This window comes from Thermobia domestica, chromosome 17 (genome assembly GCF_964235325.1).
Source record: "Thermobia domestica chromosome 17, izTheDome1.hap1.1, whole genome shotgun sequence".
Taxonomy (NCBI): Eukaryota; Metazoa; Arthropoda; class Insecta; order Zygentoma; family Lepismatidae; genus Thermobia; species Thermobia domestica.
Genome location: NC_137470.1, coordinates 170,732,255 through 170,755,062, shown reverse-complemented (window position 1 = coordinate 170,755,062; position 22,808 = coordinate 170,732,255). Strand labels below are relative to the sequence as shown.

The 22,808-nt window shown below is 35.0% G+C and overlaps 1 protein-coding gene across 5 annotated transcripts in view; it reads left to right on the top strand.

Annotated features, from left to right (window-relative positions):
• The window catches only part of LOC145674494 (uncharacterized), a 277,738-nt gene that overhangs the window by 136,681 nt on the left and 118,249 nt on the right, over positions 1-22,808 (top strand). For 4 of the 5 annotated variants that reach the window (XM_081744632.1, XM_081744634.1, XM_081744629.1 and 1 more), the window contains exon 2: positions 880-2,591. In XM_081744632.1, the coding sequence (XP_081600758.1) occupies positions 1,120-2,591 (1,472 nt within the window). In that variant the 5' untranslated portion in view covers positions 880-1,119. Of the gene's footprint in view, positions 1-879; positions 2,592-22,808 lie in introns of those variants that run through there. The other variant, XM_081744633.1, reaches the window with a different exon arrangement.

Below are 22,808 nucleotides of genomic sequence, written 5' to 3'. Positions count from 1 at the left end.
ATTTTTGCTTCAAAACAATAAATGAAGGAAGTAGAGTACCCCAGTTCGAAACAGATCCTAGGTGAACCAAAGACAAGGTGGAGGTAAAGTTTCATACTTTGTAGACAAGAGATATATTCAGGATTGCCGCCTTAGTCCCTCAGATTTCAGCAAATACCCATTTCAGACAGTCTGGTGAGCCCGTAAGCGGAATCAGAACAACTGTAAGAGGAAAAAAAATCCCATCCCCACCGTCGATCAATCCCGAGCCACCAGTAAATACATGAATACCTTATCGGCTATTATTCCGCGATTCTTCTGAAACAATTAATTGCTAAAGGAACACAACCTATTTTATATAATTCAGATTCCCGCATGTGTTGGTGTATAGCATGAAGTTGCCTCATTTAAACTCAGGGGCAGTGTGGAATTGATCCCTAATTTTGTTTTCTAAACATTTATTTCAGCTAGGAGTAAATTTTACAGTAAGGAACTAGGAACTCCAATTTCTGGAATTGTCTGTGCCTGAAAAAATGACAGCAGAGAAAAGGAATATAAATGATAACTTTTTTTTTCTGACTATGGACTCCCAAAGCATATTAAAAGTAAACTTTCTTATATAATAATAATGTTAATAGTAGTAGTAGTAGTCATAGTTCTCTCCACTGAATCATGTATAAGAAAAAATGCCAAGATGAACTGTTCACCAAATAAGGTGCGACATGTAATGTCTCTGTAGTTTAGTTTAAATATTTACATCTGTTTTATTTTTGTAGTTTTGTTTCAACAGATTGTTGATATATTGTTTCTCCTGTATATGAATTTCATGATTGGAATTTGCAATTAAGATATCTTCAACTTTTAAAATGTATATTAATTGGATCTTTTTCTTTCTTTTAGATACGCGGGAAAGCAGAATACAGTACTCTTTTTTGGTGACTATGAACACTGCATCAGAAAATGAAGAAACTTTATTTTCTTTTTAAATAATGTTGCTGAGTTCCAGACGCTTTATAAGTCAATTAAAATTAATTTAAAATCAATACAGTAATCAAATCTTTAACAAGACCAATACTTATAAATTATTCAACATTACATTTGTCAGTTATCAATTCAGAAGTTACTGTTTATCAAAGAAAGATGTCGGAACTACAGGAAAATGACAAGTCTTTTGTTACTAATATGTCAATACCAGTTATCAGTTTCGAAACCAGTGTTGCTGAAAGAAAAGTGTCAACGGTAGATGATGGCATTGCAGAATGTGATACTGATGTATCACACAAGAAGACTGCTTTGAAAGAGTTTGAAAGAAAAGTGTCAATAGTGCAGGAAGAAAATACATCTTGTTGTAGCGATACAACATTACCTGTAAGAAATTCAAAACACACTGTTTTTGAAAATGAAATGTCAATGATACAGTGTAACCTTAATCCTTGTAATGGCAATGGGAGTAGCAGTTCTCCCAAGAACAAAAACGACGAAGTATATTGTAAATCTATTTTGCAACCAGAAGTGTGTGAAAATTATGACTTATCAGGAAGGAAATTGTCTTTGGAATTACAAGGAGAAATACAAAGCTCAAAATGTCAACCGAACGATAAAATGACAGTAGAACTACCCAGTGAAAAACCATTTGCATTGTGTTACAAAAAAAATGAATTACTTAGATCTGATCAAAAGGACAAAAAGGAAGCAAATTCTCCTGAAGAATATTTTAAACGTGAGAAAGATTGTACAAAGTTTTTTAATAAAAAAGAAACATTAGATTTAGAAGAAATACCATCTTCACAAAAATACAGAAATATACAGAGAAATTCTTTGCTCATGGTGAATAGTAATAAAGTGGAAGATGAATGTAATTTAGTTAAAGAGTATTCTTGCAATACCTTAGAGAAAATGAATAAATGTGATGTAGGCAGTGAGTCTCTTAACTTCATTGGGAAAGGGGAAAAAGACCAAAAATCTGACGGTACAGATAATAATAAATGCAATACTAGAAACAAGGCGAATTATATTTCAACATCAGACTTGGAAGGAATAGGTAATGTAGATTATAAAAATGAATTGCATAGTCCGTTATTTGTACAGAATGAAACGCATATCGATGTCAAAGTCGTAAATACCGGAGCTATGCATGACACGGAAGAATATGATGTAAAACCGACTGATGTTTTCCATGATGATAAAATTGGGAATAATAATAATACTAGAAAGTGCCTTAGAGTGGCTATTGAAAGACTAAAACTTCCTTCAGAATACTTGACAGAAACAGTTGATTATTATTATTCAAGTAAGTTCCATAACAGCTATGATAGTGTCTCCGAAACTAACAAAGCCAAAAATAATAAGGTACTCTACAGTGAATGTTATGGTACTTCAAGTGATGGGGAGTTCAAAAATAAGCAAAAGTTTATTGGTATGAATTTGAATGCCCGTGTACTTTTAGAAGATTGTTTAAAAAATAAACATTTTAAGATGAAATACCAGTTTTCGAGAACAAAACATCACATTGATACTAAACATTCTAGCTTAATGCGTTCAGTTAAAACTCTCAGTGAACCAGAGAGAAGAAGAACTTCAAATGATAACTCAAGCACTTTGCAGGATGATGAGTAAGTTTGTCTCCAAATATTTTATTTGTAATCACTAATCATAGTTTATTCTACATTGAAATGATTGTAAGTGCATAATTACTAATAGATGCTATAAGGTAGATACTATATGAAAGCAGCTACTTTCTTTCTTGTCTGGGCATTATGTATATTAATATTTTTGTCAGCTCAGAAACCTTAACTTCCAAACTATGCTATGCATAAGTGTCGAAACTCTGTCCATCTGCCTATCGCCAGGTATCAGAACAAAAACGGTAGGAGATATCGGGTAGCGGTTTCCTGCAGTCAGTTCGTCCCCTCTGTTCCATCTTCCCCATTAACAATCCACTCAAACTGGAAGTGGTAGAAATAAACTTTCCGGTTTCAAAATTAGTCTCCGATAGATGATAACAGATAACGAGAAGAGTTTTCCTTTTCAGTCGATTCAACGATTCAGAATACTACTACTACCCGCAATAGTTGACAAAGATTGAAAGTGGTAAAAATTTTGTTGTACTTCCGGTTTCAATACTTCTTTCAACAGAGGAAAAACTATAAGAGATATCGAAAAGCAGGTTTTTGACACAGATTGATCGTCCCAAGAATAACTATCTCTGCATTTTATGTATCTGATAAAACCAGAAGTGCTGAAAATCAACGATTTCCTCTTACAGTACTGATCATCTATATATTACAATGCTAGGTTTATGTTTGTTTTCAAAGAAAAGTTTGTATGTTTGTCTCGAATCCTTTTGACAATGAGATCTCGAAAACTACAAGTGCTAGAAGCGTGCCGTTTTCACTGGTCGATTTCAAATTTTGTGTAGATTGTCCAGTTCTAATTGAATATTTTAAAAAAACTTGGCCGTTATTTCTCTGTTTCATTTTTATAGGGGTGCACTGGAAGTTTTAAAATTTTAGAGAAGTAAAGCAACACATCCTACGAGTTATACAGTTCAACACAACATAGTTGTGTATCTCAGGCATTTATTTCATGGCCAATGGTAATGAAAAACGAAGGATAACCATTTCTCCAGTCTAAGATGAATCTTTATTGTTTGGAGTGATTTGTCCAATGAACACCATATATCACAGACATTAAAATTAAATATGTATGCAATATATTTGCTTATTACAAACCGCATACAAGAAGAAAGAAAACACTGATCATACATGAATTAGACATTCCAACCTAAAGTAGGCTCAAATCTTGCAAACGGTCGAGATATTGAAAAAAAAATAATAGAAAAAATCTCTTTATGGTACCCCTTGCCGATTTTTATCAAGACGTCTTTCATTTGTGTCTGTAAAGGGACATGTACAGATGTGAGGAATGACAAGGAGATTCATGCTGATGTGTGAATGATGCGCTGTGTAGAGAGCGCAGGTTCAGCTAGTCTATATAGTAAAATGATAGGTTTATATGTTTGTCTCCGATTCTTTCTACAATGAGATGTCGAAAACTACAAGTGCTAGAAACGTTCCGTTTTCACTGATCAATTCCAAATTTTGTGTAGATTGTCCAGTTTTCATTCAAATTTTCAAAAACCTTGTCGTTATTGTTCTATTAAACATTTTATGGGCCGTTTTGAGCCCATGAGAATAACATTGTTGCAGGCCAAAACTACGATGTTAGGCAACCAGTAGAGAAGTTACGTATGGTGAGTTGACGGACATTGCAGGCGCTTTGCCTAAATCTGAATGGCAAAACCTATTCATGCTGGCAACTTGAAAGGCCTCAAGAGAAGAATGAGGCGTACTCGGACGGATATGGATTTATTAGAAAAAATATTTCCACTTTATATTACTTCTACAAATTTGCTACAAACTCACTCCAACATCTATACATAGCAGTTCACTTCCTTTGTGAGTCTCCTATCCTTTACTTGTGTGAGTAAGGAGACATGCACAGTGAGGAGATTCATGGTCATAACAGAACGGTGCGCTGAGTAGACAGCACAGATTCAGCTAGTATTATCTGTTAAAAGGAAATAGATAGCGCCAAAGTTTTTTTTGCAATGGATTCAGTACCACAAGAATATGTTTCACCTGTGATTTTACTCTTCTATTGCAACTGAAGGTGATACACGTGATTAACACTTCAGATTTCAATTCTAATCTCTGCAGAGGAAAAGCAGTCAGAAATAGTGGTTTTTGACATGGATTCAACGTCCGAGGAATTGGTTCCATTTTTGATGTTATTCTCCTATTGAAGTAATTGTAGATGTAGTGCTACAAGTTTGAGTAATGAATTTCGTAGTTTGTTGGTCTACTGTAGTTCCACATTGTAAAACGAAACTCACTAGTTCTCAATTAGCTCTGTCTGCTTTGCTCGAAACGTTTTGAATCGTTTTTATTAGGACCGAAAATCATAAACTTACTTTAGACAGTGGGAACTGAAGTCACAAGTGGGACATTATTATCTTCAATCAAAAGAAATACAAATAATTATTTTTCACACAGTACATATTCTTCACAGGTTCAATACTCGAAGTGATTTTGAACATTATTATAACTTCGATATGGCCACTGTTATTTACATACTATTTTTTTAGTCTTCTGTTCTTCTGCTGCTGAGTTTCGGAAATAGCAATAGAAATTATAGTTTAGTTCATTATTAGAGAAGATAAACGCGTACGTAATTAGATATGTTTTAAATATATACTTTTGTATGCGAATGAAGAGTCATATAGGATAAAATGTGTGGAAATTTTAGTTTTACATATATCAAAATATCAGAATCAGAAATTTACAATTGTACATACAAAACACCGTTGTTTCGAAATACTTGGAGGTCACATTTTTCTTTTGTACGGCAGTACAATATGCCACGCCAACGAATATGGAATTAGCATGTTTGCAGCAAAACAGATGGAACTGATCGAGAACAAGGTCGCACAGCCTTCGTAAATATTTATGTTACATAGTGCATATACAAGGAAAAACCTACGATACAAAGATGAGTCCATTGTTCTTAATGTTAAGTACATTCAACTTTTACTATCCTGACTTGTAGTAAAAAAGAAATCCGTATTTATTATAATACTTATTTTATCTGATTTGTTGAAATATGCAAGTGGCAACACACAACAGAAAGTTTTTTCTTTCTTTCTTTTTTATTAACCGATTAATCTGTTGCTTGTAAGCAATAAGATATTGCCAGCGCATTAAGTGTACACTATAAAATAGCGTGTAATATTTTCGAGGCATTGAAGGCGTGAAATTTGTTCTGTGAACAAAATTAAACAGATAAACTTGTAAGAGAAATATGTTGAGCACAGAATAATAATAATAATAATGGAATTAACTAGTTACTTTGAGAAATTATTGGATGGAAAGAATTATGGGAGAACTAGTTTTTTTTTTTTCTCAGCCTCCGCTAAGCCGACAGGGAAGATCCACGTAAGATGACGAAACGGGAATAAGAGAAACCTGTTCATTGGACATTGCTCAACCATCGCTCCGAAAGGCATAGCCTGTCGTTCAATCACTGTGGAGTAACGAGAGTGGAAACGTATTGAGTACGATTGAATTTCCCACCAAATGATGTAATTCTATTTCTCCAGCCAGAACTTCTTCGTGGCTAAGCGGTTAGCGTACGGGCCTTTGGCGTGAGAGACCTAGGTTCGATTCCCGGCGGGAGCTCATATAGTTGGATTCCAATGTAATCAGTAGGTCTACGTCGCATGTAGCCTCGCTGCTGAACGGGATGTTAACTCAATTTCTCCAGCCGAAAGAACATAATCGCAATTCATTGTTGAAAGAATTACGGCGCCAACTTTTTAAGTGATCTTTGTGACCGCTGCTGTTGAAGAGAGTTTTAAAAGGACTTCCCGACGAGAGCGACGAAGTGTGGAAATCCATGGTGCCAGGCGACCTTAACTCGTGAACCATGTTGTTCGCGAAAAGCGTAGATTAGGATTTCTGAACTACACTGAGTTCCCTGTAAATTCAAGATCAGCGCCTGGAGAAATCGAATGACTTGACGTAGTTTAAACTGGGCGGAAGCTTCAGCTTCATGTCATATATTTTAAAAGTTCCACGACGGTTACACAGCAGAGTGTATGTATCTGTTGATGAGGGTAGTTGGGGAAGTCCTGTGGACAGCTTTGTTTTATCCCCGTTTCGTTATCTCATACATTCTTCCCTTGGTGGTTTAGATTAGGTAAAAAAAAAAAAAAAAAAAAAAAAACGTATTATATTTATGGGCTAAAAGTATGAAATCCTTTTACATTGTAGGTAGGGGTTATATCATTATTTTGGTTAAATATTGAAGTCAAGAATATTTTTTTTTAAAGAATAATATTCTATTTAAATAATTCCTTGCCTAGTGCGTAGTAGTAGGTGCGTGATTTTAGAAAAGTCGGCTCTGATTAGCAGAGACATCACATGACCAGATTATGTATATGATAAGATAGGAGTCGACACGCTCTTGATTTTGGCATGATTATCTTGACTCACCCTCAAAATTTTGGGAGGGGCGAATAAGACCAACCCCCTTAAAGTTTGAAATTGCCAAACTTAATAATTTAGTATTATACGATGAGGGTATGTACGTCCGTAAGTTTGGTTGGTCCATCTCTTTCCCTTTTATTGGTAAACATTCAAATTTTGGATAGTTTTGACCTATTTTATTCCCATTCATTAGGCTTTACCACATATGTTGATATAGTATAATAGAGGAGTCCATTTGCTATTATAGGACATGGGTACATTCGTTCATCCCGCTTAAAATTTGGAAGGAGTATATAAGGACTACCCCTTTAATTTGTGACTTGTCAAAACACAAATTTTGGTTGGCGCTGCTTGTACATAGGATTCGAATTTCTGAGTCCTTTATTTAATTTCTCCTTTCGATGAGGCTTTACTGCATGAAATGTTATATGGGTAAGTACAAAGGTCCAGACTCGTTCATAAGACACGGGTACAGTGAAACCAGTCTATGTTGGCCACCATCGGTTCCATTAAAAAGTTTCCAACTTAGCAGAAAATAAGTGTGATTGGTGTATTTTTAGAATAGGATTTCTAGTATTACTTGATTATAAAATTCTAATAAGCAAAGTCACGACAGCTACTTTTAAATAAAGTATATAGAGTAACCATAACAATATACCGTACTAGAAAAAAATACCACAGTATGTATAATATATGTACATACCTTCCTTTTCCTCAAAACTAGTCTGGTACACTGAATTATTCGGATTGAAAACGTAATAACACAACCAACCATGAAATGGAAACGTATGTACGCAGTTCATTGGAATGAGCTACAAGCGTTTCCCTCGGAGCAAAAGATGTTTTGAGAAAATCTTAAGGGAATTCATATCTCAAAACCTCCGCTATCTTTCGACAAGTCGTCAGGTGCCAATAGTTGACAATTGAGATGGTTAGCTTTAACCTTGATAATTTTCCAGAATTACTGAAGCTCTCCAGTGATGAAAGGAGCCGATATAGCTAATGGTTTTACCAAAACAGACAAGGTGAACAAATACGTACAACCATTTCCTGAATTCCTGTACATGCTTTTTCTTATTCACATTTTTATTCACCCCTTTATCAGTATCATGCTTCTTTATCTCCAGTCACAAATACAGAACACATGTCTGTCATATGGGAATACGAAAAGGTTAAGAAAAATAAGAAAATGGTATTTTGCGTGGCCAAAATACGCAAGTAAATTTATCATTATCATCATAGGGTGAACATTGAACCAATGAACCCAACTTCCAAGAGAGACAGGTGGTAGCTTAGAGAGTAATAAATAACGAATTTCTTATGGGAAAATGGAGGTTCAAGACGAGCAGGTGGCCAAGTTGACAGGTTCTACTGTATATTGATGCTTTTCTTTCAAATTTTGGAAGGGGTGCATTGGCCCATCCCTTAAATTAGGAATTGTCAAAAAATAAATATCGGTGAACGTTCTCCGGGACTTGGGTATACAATTCGGTGAACTTGAGTGGACCTGCTTGTTCTCTTCCGTGGATAAAAGATTGAAAAATTACAAGTATTGCTACGTGGTAGTACATTAACCTAATTTTTCCTTATTGATTATGTTTTGTTGTATGGTTATATGGATGGATACATGGGTTATTTCTTTCATAAGGCCCGTGATAATATCTTAAATTTGGAAATTGTTAAATATTTTCTTGAACTAAAATATATCCTTCTTTAAATTTGGGTGACCCATGTTGTCACCTTTCATGTATAAAAAAAAAAATCGCTAAAAATTCAAACTTCAGAGGATTGTGACCTAATTTATTCTCTATGATATGATGCTTAGTGTTTGTAACCTTGATTCATACGTAGTGCGAAGTCATTAGATAAAGTTATCTTTGAAAAAGTCTTATTCGTTAACTCTTGCTCTGACTTCCATAATTTTGCAGTTGAAACCTGTTAGATAATTATTGAAACACGTTGATATGCATAAACAATTCCACAATTAGAACTTTCAGGGATTTGTAGTCACGGATCCGTGTAAAGTCATTACTGTAAAGATACCTTTGGTGCAGTTTGATTGGTTGACCACAATCTCTGAGAAAGCAGTTTGAAAAATTTTTGTTTTAAATTTTTAATTGCTTAAAATTTGTTTAAATCCCTCTGTTTTTCACACACCAAGTTCCTAATGGTTTGAATTAAGGGCGCCTCCCAAAATATGATAGTCAAATTTGATAGACACGAATTTGCCAAATACTTTGCTTGATTAAAATAATCTTAAACGTTATTAATTTTATTCGTCTTAATTCAAATTTTGGAAAAAAATCCTGACAAGTATCCTTGTACTCTGATACCTGCAGCAATATGCGCCATTTTTTCAAATTTTAGGCTTGAAATTTGAGAGTTAATTATTACTAAAACCAATTGATATAAATAAAATTTCGCACTTTGAATCTTAGAATTGCAGTCGTGACTCATTGCCTAAAACCTTTTTTGTAGATAAGAACTGTTTTTTGTTAATCGAATAGTTAGAAACCAGATAAAGTTTGATGGTTGACCGTGAAACGTTTTTCGTGTAATATTTCTGCAAGATAATATTTGTTATGCTAAAAATATAATTGTGATTTTAAACTGTTTTATGTAGTTGCAGAAAATATTTTGTTTATCAGTTTTTCTTGAAAATTTCTGTTCATAATTTTTTGTTCGGGTATTCTTTCATTTTCTTTTCTTTTCTTTTTTTTCTTTTTTTTTTTTTGAAATTTTTCGATTGAAACTTTCAATTTTGAAATTAGTTAGAAATTTTTTTTATCTTTTAAGTTGAAAAGTTTCGTTTGAATTTTTTAAAATTTTCTCTTTAGTTACATTTTTTATAGATTTAAGATGTCTTTTTAAACACCTTTGCACTCACTGAATTCTTTTGTTTGAAAATAAAATAAAAATTGCATTTAGTGGATAATGACAGACTTTGAGCCACGACTACAAATACGAAGGTCTGAAGTGTAAAGAAGCATCAACCAATCAGATTTCATCAAAGCTATCTTCTGGTCATTGACTTCAGACTATGAGTCACGTCTACAAACCATAAAGTTCAATGTTTTAAATTGTTATTTTTGTACACAAATCTATTTTAGTTATTATCTATCAGATTTCAAGTCCTAAATTTTCAAATGTTAGTTTGAAGATATAAAATATGTGAATATGATGTCAGAACATATGAATCGTATTACAAAAATTTACCAACGTTTCGATCTGTGTTTCCTACTTCTACATGAACAGTGTAAGCTTATAATACTGTAATGAGTTTTAGTCTGAAGGGAGGAAACAACATGGACCATCCAAATTTGCGGATATATTCATGAGTTCTATAGAACAGTTACCAGTTTTTGTTTCTAACAATTCACAAATTAAAAGGTGGAACAAATGTACACCCCTAATGTATTTTGAAAAGAAGTTCGATCTTTTTATTTGAATTTATTTTTCGTTTTCTGAAAATTGTTTATTTAGATAATTGTTAGCAATTACTGGCAAAGGAATAATTTGAAACATTTTTCTTTCAAAATTTTAGCATGAAACTTCTAAAATTTTTAGTTCAAAACTTTCGTTTCGTTTTTTGAGGTCACTGAAAATTTTAAAATTTTTGTTAGAAAAATTTTTAAATTTCTTTGAAATTTTAGTTTAAAATTTTTGCACTCAATTTGTTCCAATTTTTCTAAATTTTAGTTTGAAACGTTTCATTCAAAATTTAATTTGAAATTTTGTTCTCAAACATTTGTTTTAAAATCCTTCGTTAGAATTTAAAAAAAGATGAACTTAAGGAAATTTGAATTTTTACACATGGAAGAAAACAACATTGAACACCCAAATTTATAGAAATATATATGTTAATTCTAGAAAATATTTACCTGATTTTAATTTTTGAAAGTTCCAAAATTAAAGGATATGCCATCATCTGTCTCTAAATTTAAGAGGATATGGTACCCATGTCTTACAGAACTAACCCACATAATTTTATCTATCTGTAAGACCATATGATGTAATAAACCTTCATTGTTGAAGATAATTTAGTTCAAGAATCTATCTCTTTTACGCATGATAGAAAACAAGCAGAACCAACCAAATTTGTAGACGTATGATGTAGTCGTAAAGAACATTAACAATTTTTATTTGTTGTCAGTTCTTAAATTTAAAGGATGAGTCAATGTAAAATTTGAGATGAGTATATCAATATACCCGTATTCTATGAAAGATAATGGAGTCCTGAAGTTATAACCATATAATGTAACAAAACATAATGAGTGAGGATAAATTAGTTCAGTAGCCTACTACAGGATAATACGTATTATTACTTATAATTTGGTAATTTCTTATCCATGGAAAAATAAAAGCAGGTCCACTCAAGTTAATAGAATTGTGTGTCCTGGTCTTAGAGAAGTTTTACCAATATTAATTTTAGGACAATTCCCAAATTTAAGGGATCGACCAGTATATCCTTCCCAAAATTTAAAGGGGAGCATCAATGTACCATTATCTTACGAAAAATAATGGATACTTGTACTCATGCATTTCATACAACAAAGCTTCACTGAAGAGTTAAATTAGGTGAGGACCTCGGAAATTAGAATTTTTTTCTATTTTTTATGCATAAAAGTGAATGAGATGAACCAACAAAAATTACAGAGATACATTCATGGTCGTATACTAACGCACCGGACTTCTAAATTCGAAAATTTCGAAAATTTAAGGGATGTAATCCTATGGACTTCTTCTAAAATTTGGGATTGGGCCAAGGTGCTTCTGCCAAAATCAAGAGAACATTGACCTCTATGTCATCTTACTACGTGATCAGTTTACGTGACGTCCTTCAGTTAGTGTGTTTTTACAAAGTACTTTCATTCCACTCAAATAGAAGTCTTTGATCTAAAACAATACAGAATATGAAGTCCTCGTATTGACGGACTATTTCCTGCTTTGCAGTCGACGTTTGATAACCTATATGATGCCATTAAAGCAATCTTCATAGTAGGGTGATTATTTTAATAATGTAATATTCCCAAAGAATCACCACATACATGGGTACATCTTCCACCCTCCATATTTTTTGTTTCGCACAACCTAGTTTTTGTTGTATGTAATGTATATTATGTCACATAAGTATATGCATGTTCTTCGCGGGATAGTATCTTTTGCCCCTTACTATGAGAATGAAATCGGTACACATTCCTTGCTACCACCTCGCGATTTAATTAAATGTTTTCAAGATTTTATAAGTTCAATCTCTAACCAAATCGATAATTGCATGTTCTCTCTCTTTGCAGTTAACACAAGACATCACAGAAATATCGTAAAACTTAACAAAAAGGAAAAAAAAAAAAAACGTTCTTTTACAGCGTGAAGTTCACGGTTATCGCCATGAGTGGACGACTTGTGTATCAGGTTCCGTAGCTCGTTTTATCCGCGTAGAATTTCCATCCCCGTGACCCGTGTCCGAATCTTCGTCCTACAACTTTTTTTATTTTATTGTTTCATTGATCAGGTAGGATTCCAGTAAAAAGGAAAAATATGCTTACGCTTAAAGGTGTGATTCGATATTCTGCACGTATTTATTTATATATTTATTGTCAAGCGAACAAAATGAAGTAGAATTTTACAAGCGTAAAACTGTTGTAGATTTTACTATTAATAAAAAACTATGAATAAGTTTACATCTCAAAAATAAATTGAATTCTCCAATTGTAGTCCATAATTAGCTATGATCAAGAAGATGGATTTCAGTTCTGTTTTATGTGTCGTCAGCACATTGGCTTCCATTATCTTTCATTCTGGAAATAAATATAATTAATTTTACTTTTCGTTTAGATATAAAATACTCGCCTTTAGTTCTTAATGAAACAGAGAGCATAGTGCAAAATGTCACTATGTTATTACATTTCGCTATATATATATATATATATATATATATATATATATATATATTGACAACCCAGTCACTCTGTGCCTAATTTGGGGATGCTATTAGAGTGATACTGAGCGCCTTCCACTCACCATCTAGAATGAGTGGGAATGATCTCATATACATGTGCGAGAGGTTAACTAAATTATCATATACCAATTGGGGATTAATTCTTATAATAAAACATTCACTTCAATCATTTAATAACAATTATATTTCTTCTAGATAAAATTGTGAATGTAAGTGTTGTGATGTATCTAATTACGGATAATCGGAATATTTGCCAGTCGAGTATCGCCGATCGAGTATTGAGCCTTTGAGCCCTGAATAGGAGTAACACATACCTGATATCTTCAAATGACGCTCCACTGATGATCTAGGTGTTGGAGGTAGTATTGCCAAGTTAATACTTCCAATTAGTGATTGATGTAGACGAGCATTGAGTTTGGTATTCTCCCAAATGCTAACGATGACTCGATGTTCTCCGTTGATAGAATATGATATTCTAAGTTGACTGTCAGTTGACTGTCGGTTGACTGTTCCGCTGTCTTTGACTAAACACTCAAAGACCGATCATGTAGACTCCTAATGACTGATCCAAAGCTGTCCACGACTGTCCAAGACTCTCTCCCTGAAGACCTCTCGTCTCCCAGTTTTGTTCAACTTGGTCCTCCTCCTGTCGTCTGCTGGATGGCACGTGCGACCCCCTTTCACATGGAAAAACAAATTCTTTCCTTGTGTCAAGACTCAAAAACTGCAACTCTCGACACACTCCGATTTCTCGATTCTAAGCAATTTCCTCATATCCGTGAATGTGTGAAATGTTCACAAAAGCTTACAATCTCTCTTTTCATAATGTACAGTATTTGGCCTATGCAAGAATTGACGCATTGTCTGCATTGTCTTCCTGCATTGGCAGACTCTCAATGAAACATTTTATTTACATCATTTCGCTGACTATTGAATAATAATATTCCTCAGCTTGCATTAACTTAACTCGTAACAATTATTCACCTTAACCTTATTATTTTATAAAACGCGATCTTTGCAACATAAATAAACATTGATTAAAAATAAAATTATTAGACATAATTTTCGATTTAAAAACGAATACTGCCACAATATATATATATATATATATATATATATATATATATATATATATATATATATATATATATATATATATATATATATATAGGGGATACACAAGAAAATCTAAAAACACTTCATACAAGACACGTAAGTTTGGCCCTCCACTGTACAACACGTTTTGCGGTTGGCGATAAGTTGACCTGTGATTGTCGTGGTGTGGTAAAATGGGCGACCTAACAGACTTCCAAAGAGGCATGATCATTGGTGTCCGTCTGGTTGGAGCTTCAGTGGCAACAATGGCGAACATTGTGGATGTATCGAAAGGCACTGTGTCCAATGTCACGAGGGTATACACAATTCATGGGCAAACGACGTCTGCAAAGCACAACAGTGGTCGAAAGACAATCCTGTCAGATAGGGACCGAAGGGCATTAAAACGAATTGTAGCAGCTAAAAAGCAGACCACTGCAATGAAAATTACGTCTGAGCTCAATTCTGGCCTACAGAGACCGGTTTCATCGAAAACATTGCGACGAGAACTTCATAAAATGAAAATTCATGGGAGGGCCGCTGTCGCCAAACCTCTGCGCACAGCAATAAATGCGAAGAGGCGTATCCAGTGTTGCAATGACCACAAGGCGTGGACTCATGAGCAGTGGAAGCACGTAATGTGGCCCGATGAATCGACCCTCACCTTGTTTCCAACAACCGGTCGTGTTTACGTATGGAGAACACCGTCGCAGGCCTACGATACAGACTGTCTGCTTCCAACTGTAAAGCATGGGGTGGTTCTGTTACAGTATGGGCAGTGATATCGTGGTTTTCCGCAGGTCCCATCATAGCCATGCATGGAATTATAAATGCTAAGGCGTATGAGGCCATTTTAGGGGACCAGGTTCTACCCATGGCCCAAAATAGTTGTATTGTTTCCTGATGGTGATGGCATCTACCAAGATGATTTGGCACCCTGTCACGTTGCAAAAATGTGAAATCATGGTTTGAGGAGCATAACCAGGAGCTATCACACCTCTCCTAGGTCCCACTATCACCAGACCTGCACATCGTTGAGTCATTAAATTAGAAAGGCGTGTTCGGTCTCATTACCCTTTACCAGCATCCCTTAAGGAACTGGAGCATGTTTTGGAGGAACAATGGTACAAAATTCCACACACCACGATTCAAAAGCTGTATACGTCCATTCTACGTCGGATCCAAGCTGTTTAGGTCGCAAAAGGAGGCCACACACCATAGTAGATATGATTTTTACACTTTTGCAAACGTTTTAGATTTTTTTCCACCCCTGTATATATAAAATAATACATTTATACTTGAAAATGTTGAAGATAATATGACAAATATCATGAACAATTATATAATAGAATTAAGCAATGGTTTAGAATAAAATAACCGCAACGAAATGTTCGGTATTTGAAGTTAGCAAAAGTATTAGTCCTTACATGCTGAAATACAATTTTCTGGAATAGATAGGGAAACTTCACATTGAAATATACACCATGAATTTGACTTTCGATAGAATATGAACATTGTAAAGAACTTTAAACGTTGAAGAACGCAACACAAGTTTGATGTCCCATGGTTATAATATTATCATTACAAACTGACTAACTTAATGGTAAATACAGGGAGCAGCTCACTGAACCAGCTCCTGTTTTCCGGTTTTTTAATACAAATTAACGTATCTAATGCCGGATTTTTGGTCCAAAGATATCTTCTTCTTTGCATAACATTCACGGAGAACATCAACATTTTTTTTTTGTGTGTGTGTGTTTGAATTCTTCGGAAGGTTTTACAGGATGTTTGTTATTATACATATATGTTTGTTCTGTTTGGTACGAAAAAAAGTTTATTATGAAGAAAATGGTCGGCAGAGCTCTTTCTAGAATGTTTGTTATTAGTTGTAGTAGTTTTGATTTGATTTTACCGTCCCATTCAGCGGCGAGACTATATGAGAAATGGACTTACAGCTTAACATGGAATCCGAAACACATGAACTCCCGCCGAGAATTGAACTCCGAGTTTAGACAAAAAAGCATGTGATCACAGTCAGTTCTTACCTGTTGGGGTTGGAACAGACCCTATTATTGTACTGGTATTGGGAAGCAGTTATGAAACTGGTTAAGAACTTAGTGACCTGGAAGCAGTCACACTCGTGTCCCGGTATGAACGGAACATAAATGTGGACGACAAAACGCCGTCATACACACGGAGAATTTGTATGATACTTTTAGCAAAACTTACATGCTTGCTGCTGGTCTAGTGGCTAGCGCGTGCCTTTTCGGTTCTTGCAGTCTCGTGCTCGATTACGGTTAAGGGTCAGTTAAAATTTTACTTCAACTAGAATTTTTCATTATTCATCCGTCTCCTTCAGACTAAAAGACTTAAACGTTGAGAAAAGTATATGGGAAAAAATTAAACACTATACATGCAAAGGTCGGGTGCCAGTTCTTTGTAATCTACTGACATAATAGAAAGACGGGAAAGAAAATCTCTTTAGAACTGAAACTGAACAATGTTTTAGCATTCATGCTTAATTTGTTACTAGCGTGACACACAAAATTCAATGTAATATAAATATTACACACAAAATTTGCTACTTGACTGTTGATAACATGGAAAATGCTAGGTTTTGTTAAACATTAAACATAACACCTCATTTTCTTATAAATAACAAGACAGTAACAATAATATCAATCTATATCTACATAGTATATAAATAAAAAATACGTTGTCTATCATAACAAAAATGGCAGAACCGTTTGAAATGAATTTTATTAACATAGTTAACAACTACCTCGGACTGGGTTGTTGTCACGCCATTTTTATTAAGATGCGTATCCTAGCAGAGAAGAGGAGGTTAAAAATATATGCCAAAAATAGAATATCTAACGTTTGTGAGGTGAAACTTGGTATATAAAAATCTTATTTAAAACTAGTGTGCACGTGTCCGATCGTGTTAAAAATTTCGGTATTAAGTGGAGTGGTGGCAATTTGTATCATTTTGCTTAATATTAAAGAATGTTGTTGTCATCGAGATTGTGTCATGTCATACCGTATTTAGCATTTGGTCCAATCGGGTTTCTGTAATTCATTAATATATATAAGATGAAGAGATGGATGTAAAAACTCTATTTTAAAATATGTGAGCCGATCTTCCGTTGTTCTTAAAAATTCGCTTTTGAGAGGAAAAGGAGGCAAGTTCTAACTACGCCGTCAATATGTAAAAGGGACATCGTGATTGTCTGTCCAATCATCACGGAAATCGAATGAATCGTTTGAAATGAATAATTGAATACATTTAGTACTTGGAAGAAAATGGTTAGCTGACGTGCACTGGACACTTGACAAAACTTCGATACAATTTGGAGGATGGTCAACTATGCCTAAATATAACATTTTAGGTGGAAGTAAACACGAGGAAAGAAGTAATAGCGGAGCATTGAGCATTGAAAGTAATTGAAAAACATAATGTGATGCGTGCAAACGACAAAAGCGTATCTTTTTATAAGGTTTGAAGACATGATTAACAGATTATTTATCCCAGCGAATCGACTATTTCTTCCACGTGTGTGAAGTATTTAGTTGCGCTCTCAATTGATGCTGACTGATTGCGCCTACATTAAAATTTGTTTCTTATTGACGTTCATTATTAAACTTCACTTCAATCCCAATCACTTCTTCTCGTGTGTATTTTTACCTGATTTTTTTTTTTCATTCAGGCATAGTTAATCATTCTCTAAATCGTATCCAAGTTCGCCAGCGGATGCCAGGTGACTATTTCTTACAAGGGGAAAGGAGATTTCGCTAAATTAACTTCGGATCCATCCTTCGGGAGCTAGTAGTGCACATTCAAAGTGTTAATATTACAAACTGGGAGAGCACAATAGCCAGAAATAGTGGAGAGAAAGTGCATTAAAGATTCCTACTTGCTGCATGTATGACACAACTCGAAAAGTTATCAAGTGACGCCTGGAAGAGCATCTACGACCCAAGTGAAAAGGGTCCCTGGTTAGATTCCCGCTCGAGTCAACTTTTTTTGTTTTTTGCTTTAAGCAATAAAGTAGCCATAAAACATTAATTCATCATATGCTTATGATGCATGAAACAATAAAAATAGTCAAATCAGTAGTCAAATATTTCAATGTTCCATGTTAACTAGCAATAAAATGTAACCTATTTCGCGTTGTGTATTGTTAGCACAATCGGTTCGTAAAAAATGTTCTACACGCTTCGTGTCTATATCTGTGAACAGTGTACGAATTACAAGGGGGATGAGAGAGAAATTCCCGTTGGAAATACTGGATGTTTGCTATAACCAGCTACTTCATTTCAGACTTCGCTTAAGGAGGGCAAGAGCACCACTGACAAGACTTTCACCTTTTGTATTACTATATTAGTAGACTATCGATTAAAGTGTATTTATTCTTCAAACTTTTGAAGGGCAAATGCCCCTGCTGCTCTCCCTAAATGACATCTCTGGCTGTAACTGCCATAGTTCGCCATGTTATTGTTGTTTGAAGCACAACCCATCCCCCCTTGCAAAAGTCCGGTCAATTTGCACACTGTTCACAGATATAGACACGAAGCATCAAGAACATTTTTGTACATAACGACTGTGCCAACCATAATATAACCCGTGGTATCAATATACAAAACGGAATAGGTTACATTTTATTGCTCGTTAACATGAAATATTCAAAGTTTGTACATCTGATTAGAACATTTCTATTGTTTTATATATTATAAACATGTGATGAATTAATATTTTACTTGCAGTTACAAATGGCTACTTTATTGTTTAAAGCAGAAAACAAAATAAAACCGGAGCAGGAATCGAACCCAGGACCCTTTGCACGGGAGTCGAGGATCCTCCTAACTCTGCCACGCCGTCATTTCACAACTTTTCGACTCGTGTCATACATGCAGCGAGTCGAAATCTCTAAGACGCTTTTCTCCACTATTTCTGGCTATTGCGCTCCTCCAGTTTGTAATATGAGCACCTTAAATGTGCACTACTGCTTCGCGAAGAATGGCCCCGAAATTCATTTAGCAAAGTCTGCTTTCCCCCAGTTAACTCTGACCGTGTTTATCTCATGTTACTTTCATACGATATATGTTCAAAGCGAGGAAAGAAGTATTAAAAATATACTCCGAAAAAGAGAGTTTCTGACGAATCTCTCATCATAGGAAGATGAAACTCAGCATTTAAACTCCTCCTTACATATCTGTGACGACGTGGTCCATCCTTTTCGGAAATTCCAGCTCTAGCAATGTAGCACATAAGGCAAAGCAACTGCTACAATATCTTAATTTCCCATTTTGTGTTCAGAAACTGGCCAACGTGTGTAAGTATTTTAGGTGTTTAAAATAAATCTAGAAGATAGTTAACGTTGGATTCACTTGGATCATTTTCATTTCACTTGCAAGAGGTGTGAATATTTCACAAATAATATTTCCATAAACTTATTCTTCTCGTTCGGATAATGAGCATTTCAACTAGTTCGTGTCTGACCTTTAAAGGTTTCTCCAGTCTATATTTTTAAACGAATTGTGTATTCTGTTTTTTAATGTTTAGAATATATTTACGGGTCTTTTGAAGCTGTATTAGAAACCTAGAAGCACAATTTTGGGAAGTTAAAAATCAAGTTTAATTATTCTATTGGTCACAATAGTTCATCGAGCGATCAACTTTTATACGCACATTTTTTATTTTAATCTATTTTGGATTACGTGGAAATTGCTGTATGCATGGCTTGTAGATTAATAGAGACCTTTCACAGTTAACAAAACAATTATCTTTCCTCAAACTGATAGTTCTAAGACTGATCAATTGGTTCATTGGGAGTGTAACATCCCTTTCAGCACCGAGACTATATGAGACATGGTTCTACAACGTAACTTGGAATCCTAAAGTAAATGAATTTGCATCAGGCATCAATCTCTTGATACGGTTCGTGCCATAAATGTTACATCCTTTTAATTCTCATGTGAGTATTCCCAATTAGAATATGACCTTCCAGAATACATACTGCCTTTCCACTCGGTGTGAATGCCAGTTTATTAATCATGATCTCGTTAAATAGTGAACATTGTTTCTTTTTTCAACATACTGAAGCATCTAATAATAAAAACAAAATATACTAATATTGTTTCTTTTCTCTTCTCTTTGTTTTCACGTTGACCAGTATTTCATTGATAACGTTTTGTGTTTAAAAAAGACATGTTCAGTTCAGAGTTAAGACAGATACGACAGGTACTTGAAAGCGCCTCTGGTTATATTTGCTCTGCTCTTCTGCCCGGTGGTGACTCACCAACTTGTTACTTTTATTTCAATTAATTGTATATTTAGTTTCGGGCGGAAGCTTATTTTTCTATTTTATTAATGGAAAGAAATCTAGAACACCCTTATTTTTTATCTATCTAGCTAGAATCATACTTGCAACTTTATATTATTTCCTTAGGCAAGAAACGGGAAAAATCTAACAGAATGAAACCATATATAAAACTCTAATACTACAAGTATTGGCTGTTCCGTGGACGAAAAGAAAAATATGCACTTGATGAAGATTCGAACATGGATCAGCTGATTGGTGGGTTTGTACGTTAACCAGTACACCACATGCTTAGTTGCTTGTTTGCTTGCTATATACTTTAAACATTCAGCATGTTATTTTTGCTTCTGTCGTCTTACCATAAAACAGTTTCTCTGCTTTCCCTGCTTGTCACACTATTCGTGTTATTGTGTAAATTGCATTTGCAAACGTAATATGCTTTGTACTTTTACCAGGATCCACAGCTTTAAAAGTTCTTAAGGTCAGTTACATTAAACGAACTGATTTTCTCGTATATTCCATCGCTTTAAGGGGCAAAAATATACTATCCCGCGAAAAACATGCATAGACTTATGTGACAGACAATACAGTATTGAGCATCTCATTTCATCTTGTTTTTCTCTCAGTTTCCTCGTGAGTATTGCTGATTGTATCAGCAGTAAAGTTGTTCCAGAGTCCACTTATTTTCATACATACAAGAACTGAACCTTGTTGATGATCATCTTCACAGTAGGGCTATAATTACTAGTTATGTCGTGCACTATAGGACTGAATGAAAAATGTTTGAGTTGGAAGGTTAACAATTTGTCCTTGACAATTTTATAAGAATTTCTTTGTTTCTTCCGAAAATAAAAATTGTTTTCGAAGCATAAATTAATTAATTTGAATGTTTAGCCTACATTATATTCACTTTTTGTAGACAGTACTAAATCGCCTAAATCACTGGCTCATTTGCTATTATCTACAAGAGGCATCATACGATATTAAAATTGATGAATAAATCTGTATCAAGAATACACATTGATGTGGAGAGATTTTTAATTTAATATTTAACTTAGGATAGAATTTGCTGAGCTCAATTGTAATTCGTACTAAAGAGTACCGATCCCTTTCGAGTTAGTCCAGTTGTGTGTTTGTACTGTCGAATATAAGTTTTGTTTTCTAGTTTATTGTCACATTTTCTCTTAAATATTTTTCATTGATGATTCTAGTAATAAATCATTTAGAATTACAAGGAATTGGCAAAAAACATGGAAACACCTGATATAAAACAGGTAGCCATTTCAAACACGATTTGCGTCTGAATAGTAGGTGTTGCTGTGGTCACCGACACATTTTGTGAGGTATACAACCTGGTAAATCAAACAGATGGCCCAGTTCCAGTTCAGCGACCGCTCCTTGCAGGTTATAGTGAATCATGTCAAAGCTGACAAAGTTTCAAAGAGGGCAAATTGTGGGTGCGCGTATGGTGGGAGCTTCCATGACGAAAGTAACAGAAATGTTGTGTGTATCAAGAGGCACAGTCTCGAAGATTATGACTGCCTACCAGTGTTCCAAGAAAAAGAAATCCATGAGCGAAGCACCAGCGTTGACATAAATGTGTGTTGCGTGACAGAAATAGATGCGCATTGAATAGGAATGTGATCAAGCAGATCACCACGGCGCCAAAAGTCACAGCTGAGCTGAATACAGATACAGTGTTTACTAACCATATTAGCGTGAAGACAGTCAGAAAAGCACTGCACAAGCAGGGCACTTATGAGAGATCTCCAATTCCGAAATCACTCGTGACTGTTGACCATGCTGCTATACAGAGACAGTGGTGCAACGACCATAAAAACTGGACAATGGAGCAGTGGATAAGTCTTCCTTTAAATTGTTTCCAACTGCTGGCCGAGTTTGCGCGTGGAGAACACCAGCACAAGCGTACGATACAGTGTGTCTGTTACCAAGAGTGAAGCATGGCGGTGGTTCAGTAATGATTTGGACAGCCATATCCCTATATTTTGCCAGACCCATCATTACCCTGCATGGACATGCTCTGCCAAGGACTACACAATCATTTTGAATGACCAACTGCATTCCATTGTGCAAACTTTGTTCCCAGGTGGTAGTGCCGTGTTTCAAGATGATAAACCCTCTTCATACAGCTTATATCGTCCAGGACTGGTTTGATGAGCATGAAGATGAAGAGTCACATCTGCCATGTCCTCCATAATCACCAGTCTTCAATGTCATTGAGCTCTTGTGGTCAGTTTTGGAGACCAAAGTGCGAGCCCACTATCCACTAACGTTGTCTCTACAACAGCTTCCACCTGCTTTAGTGGAAGAATGGTAAACATTCCTTTGACAACCATACGCGACCTGTATTTCTCCGTTCCCCCTTGATTGCAGGCCGTTCGGCGTGCC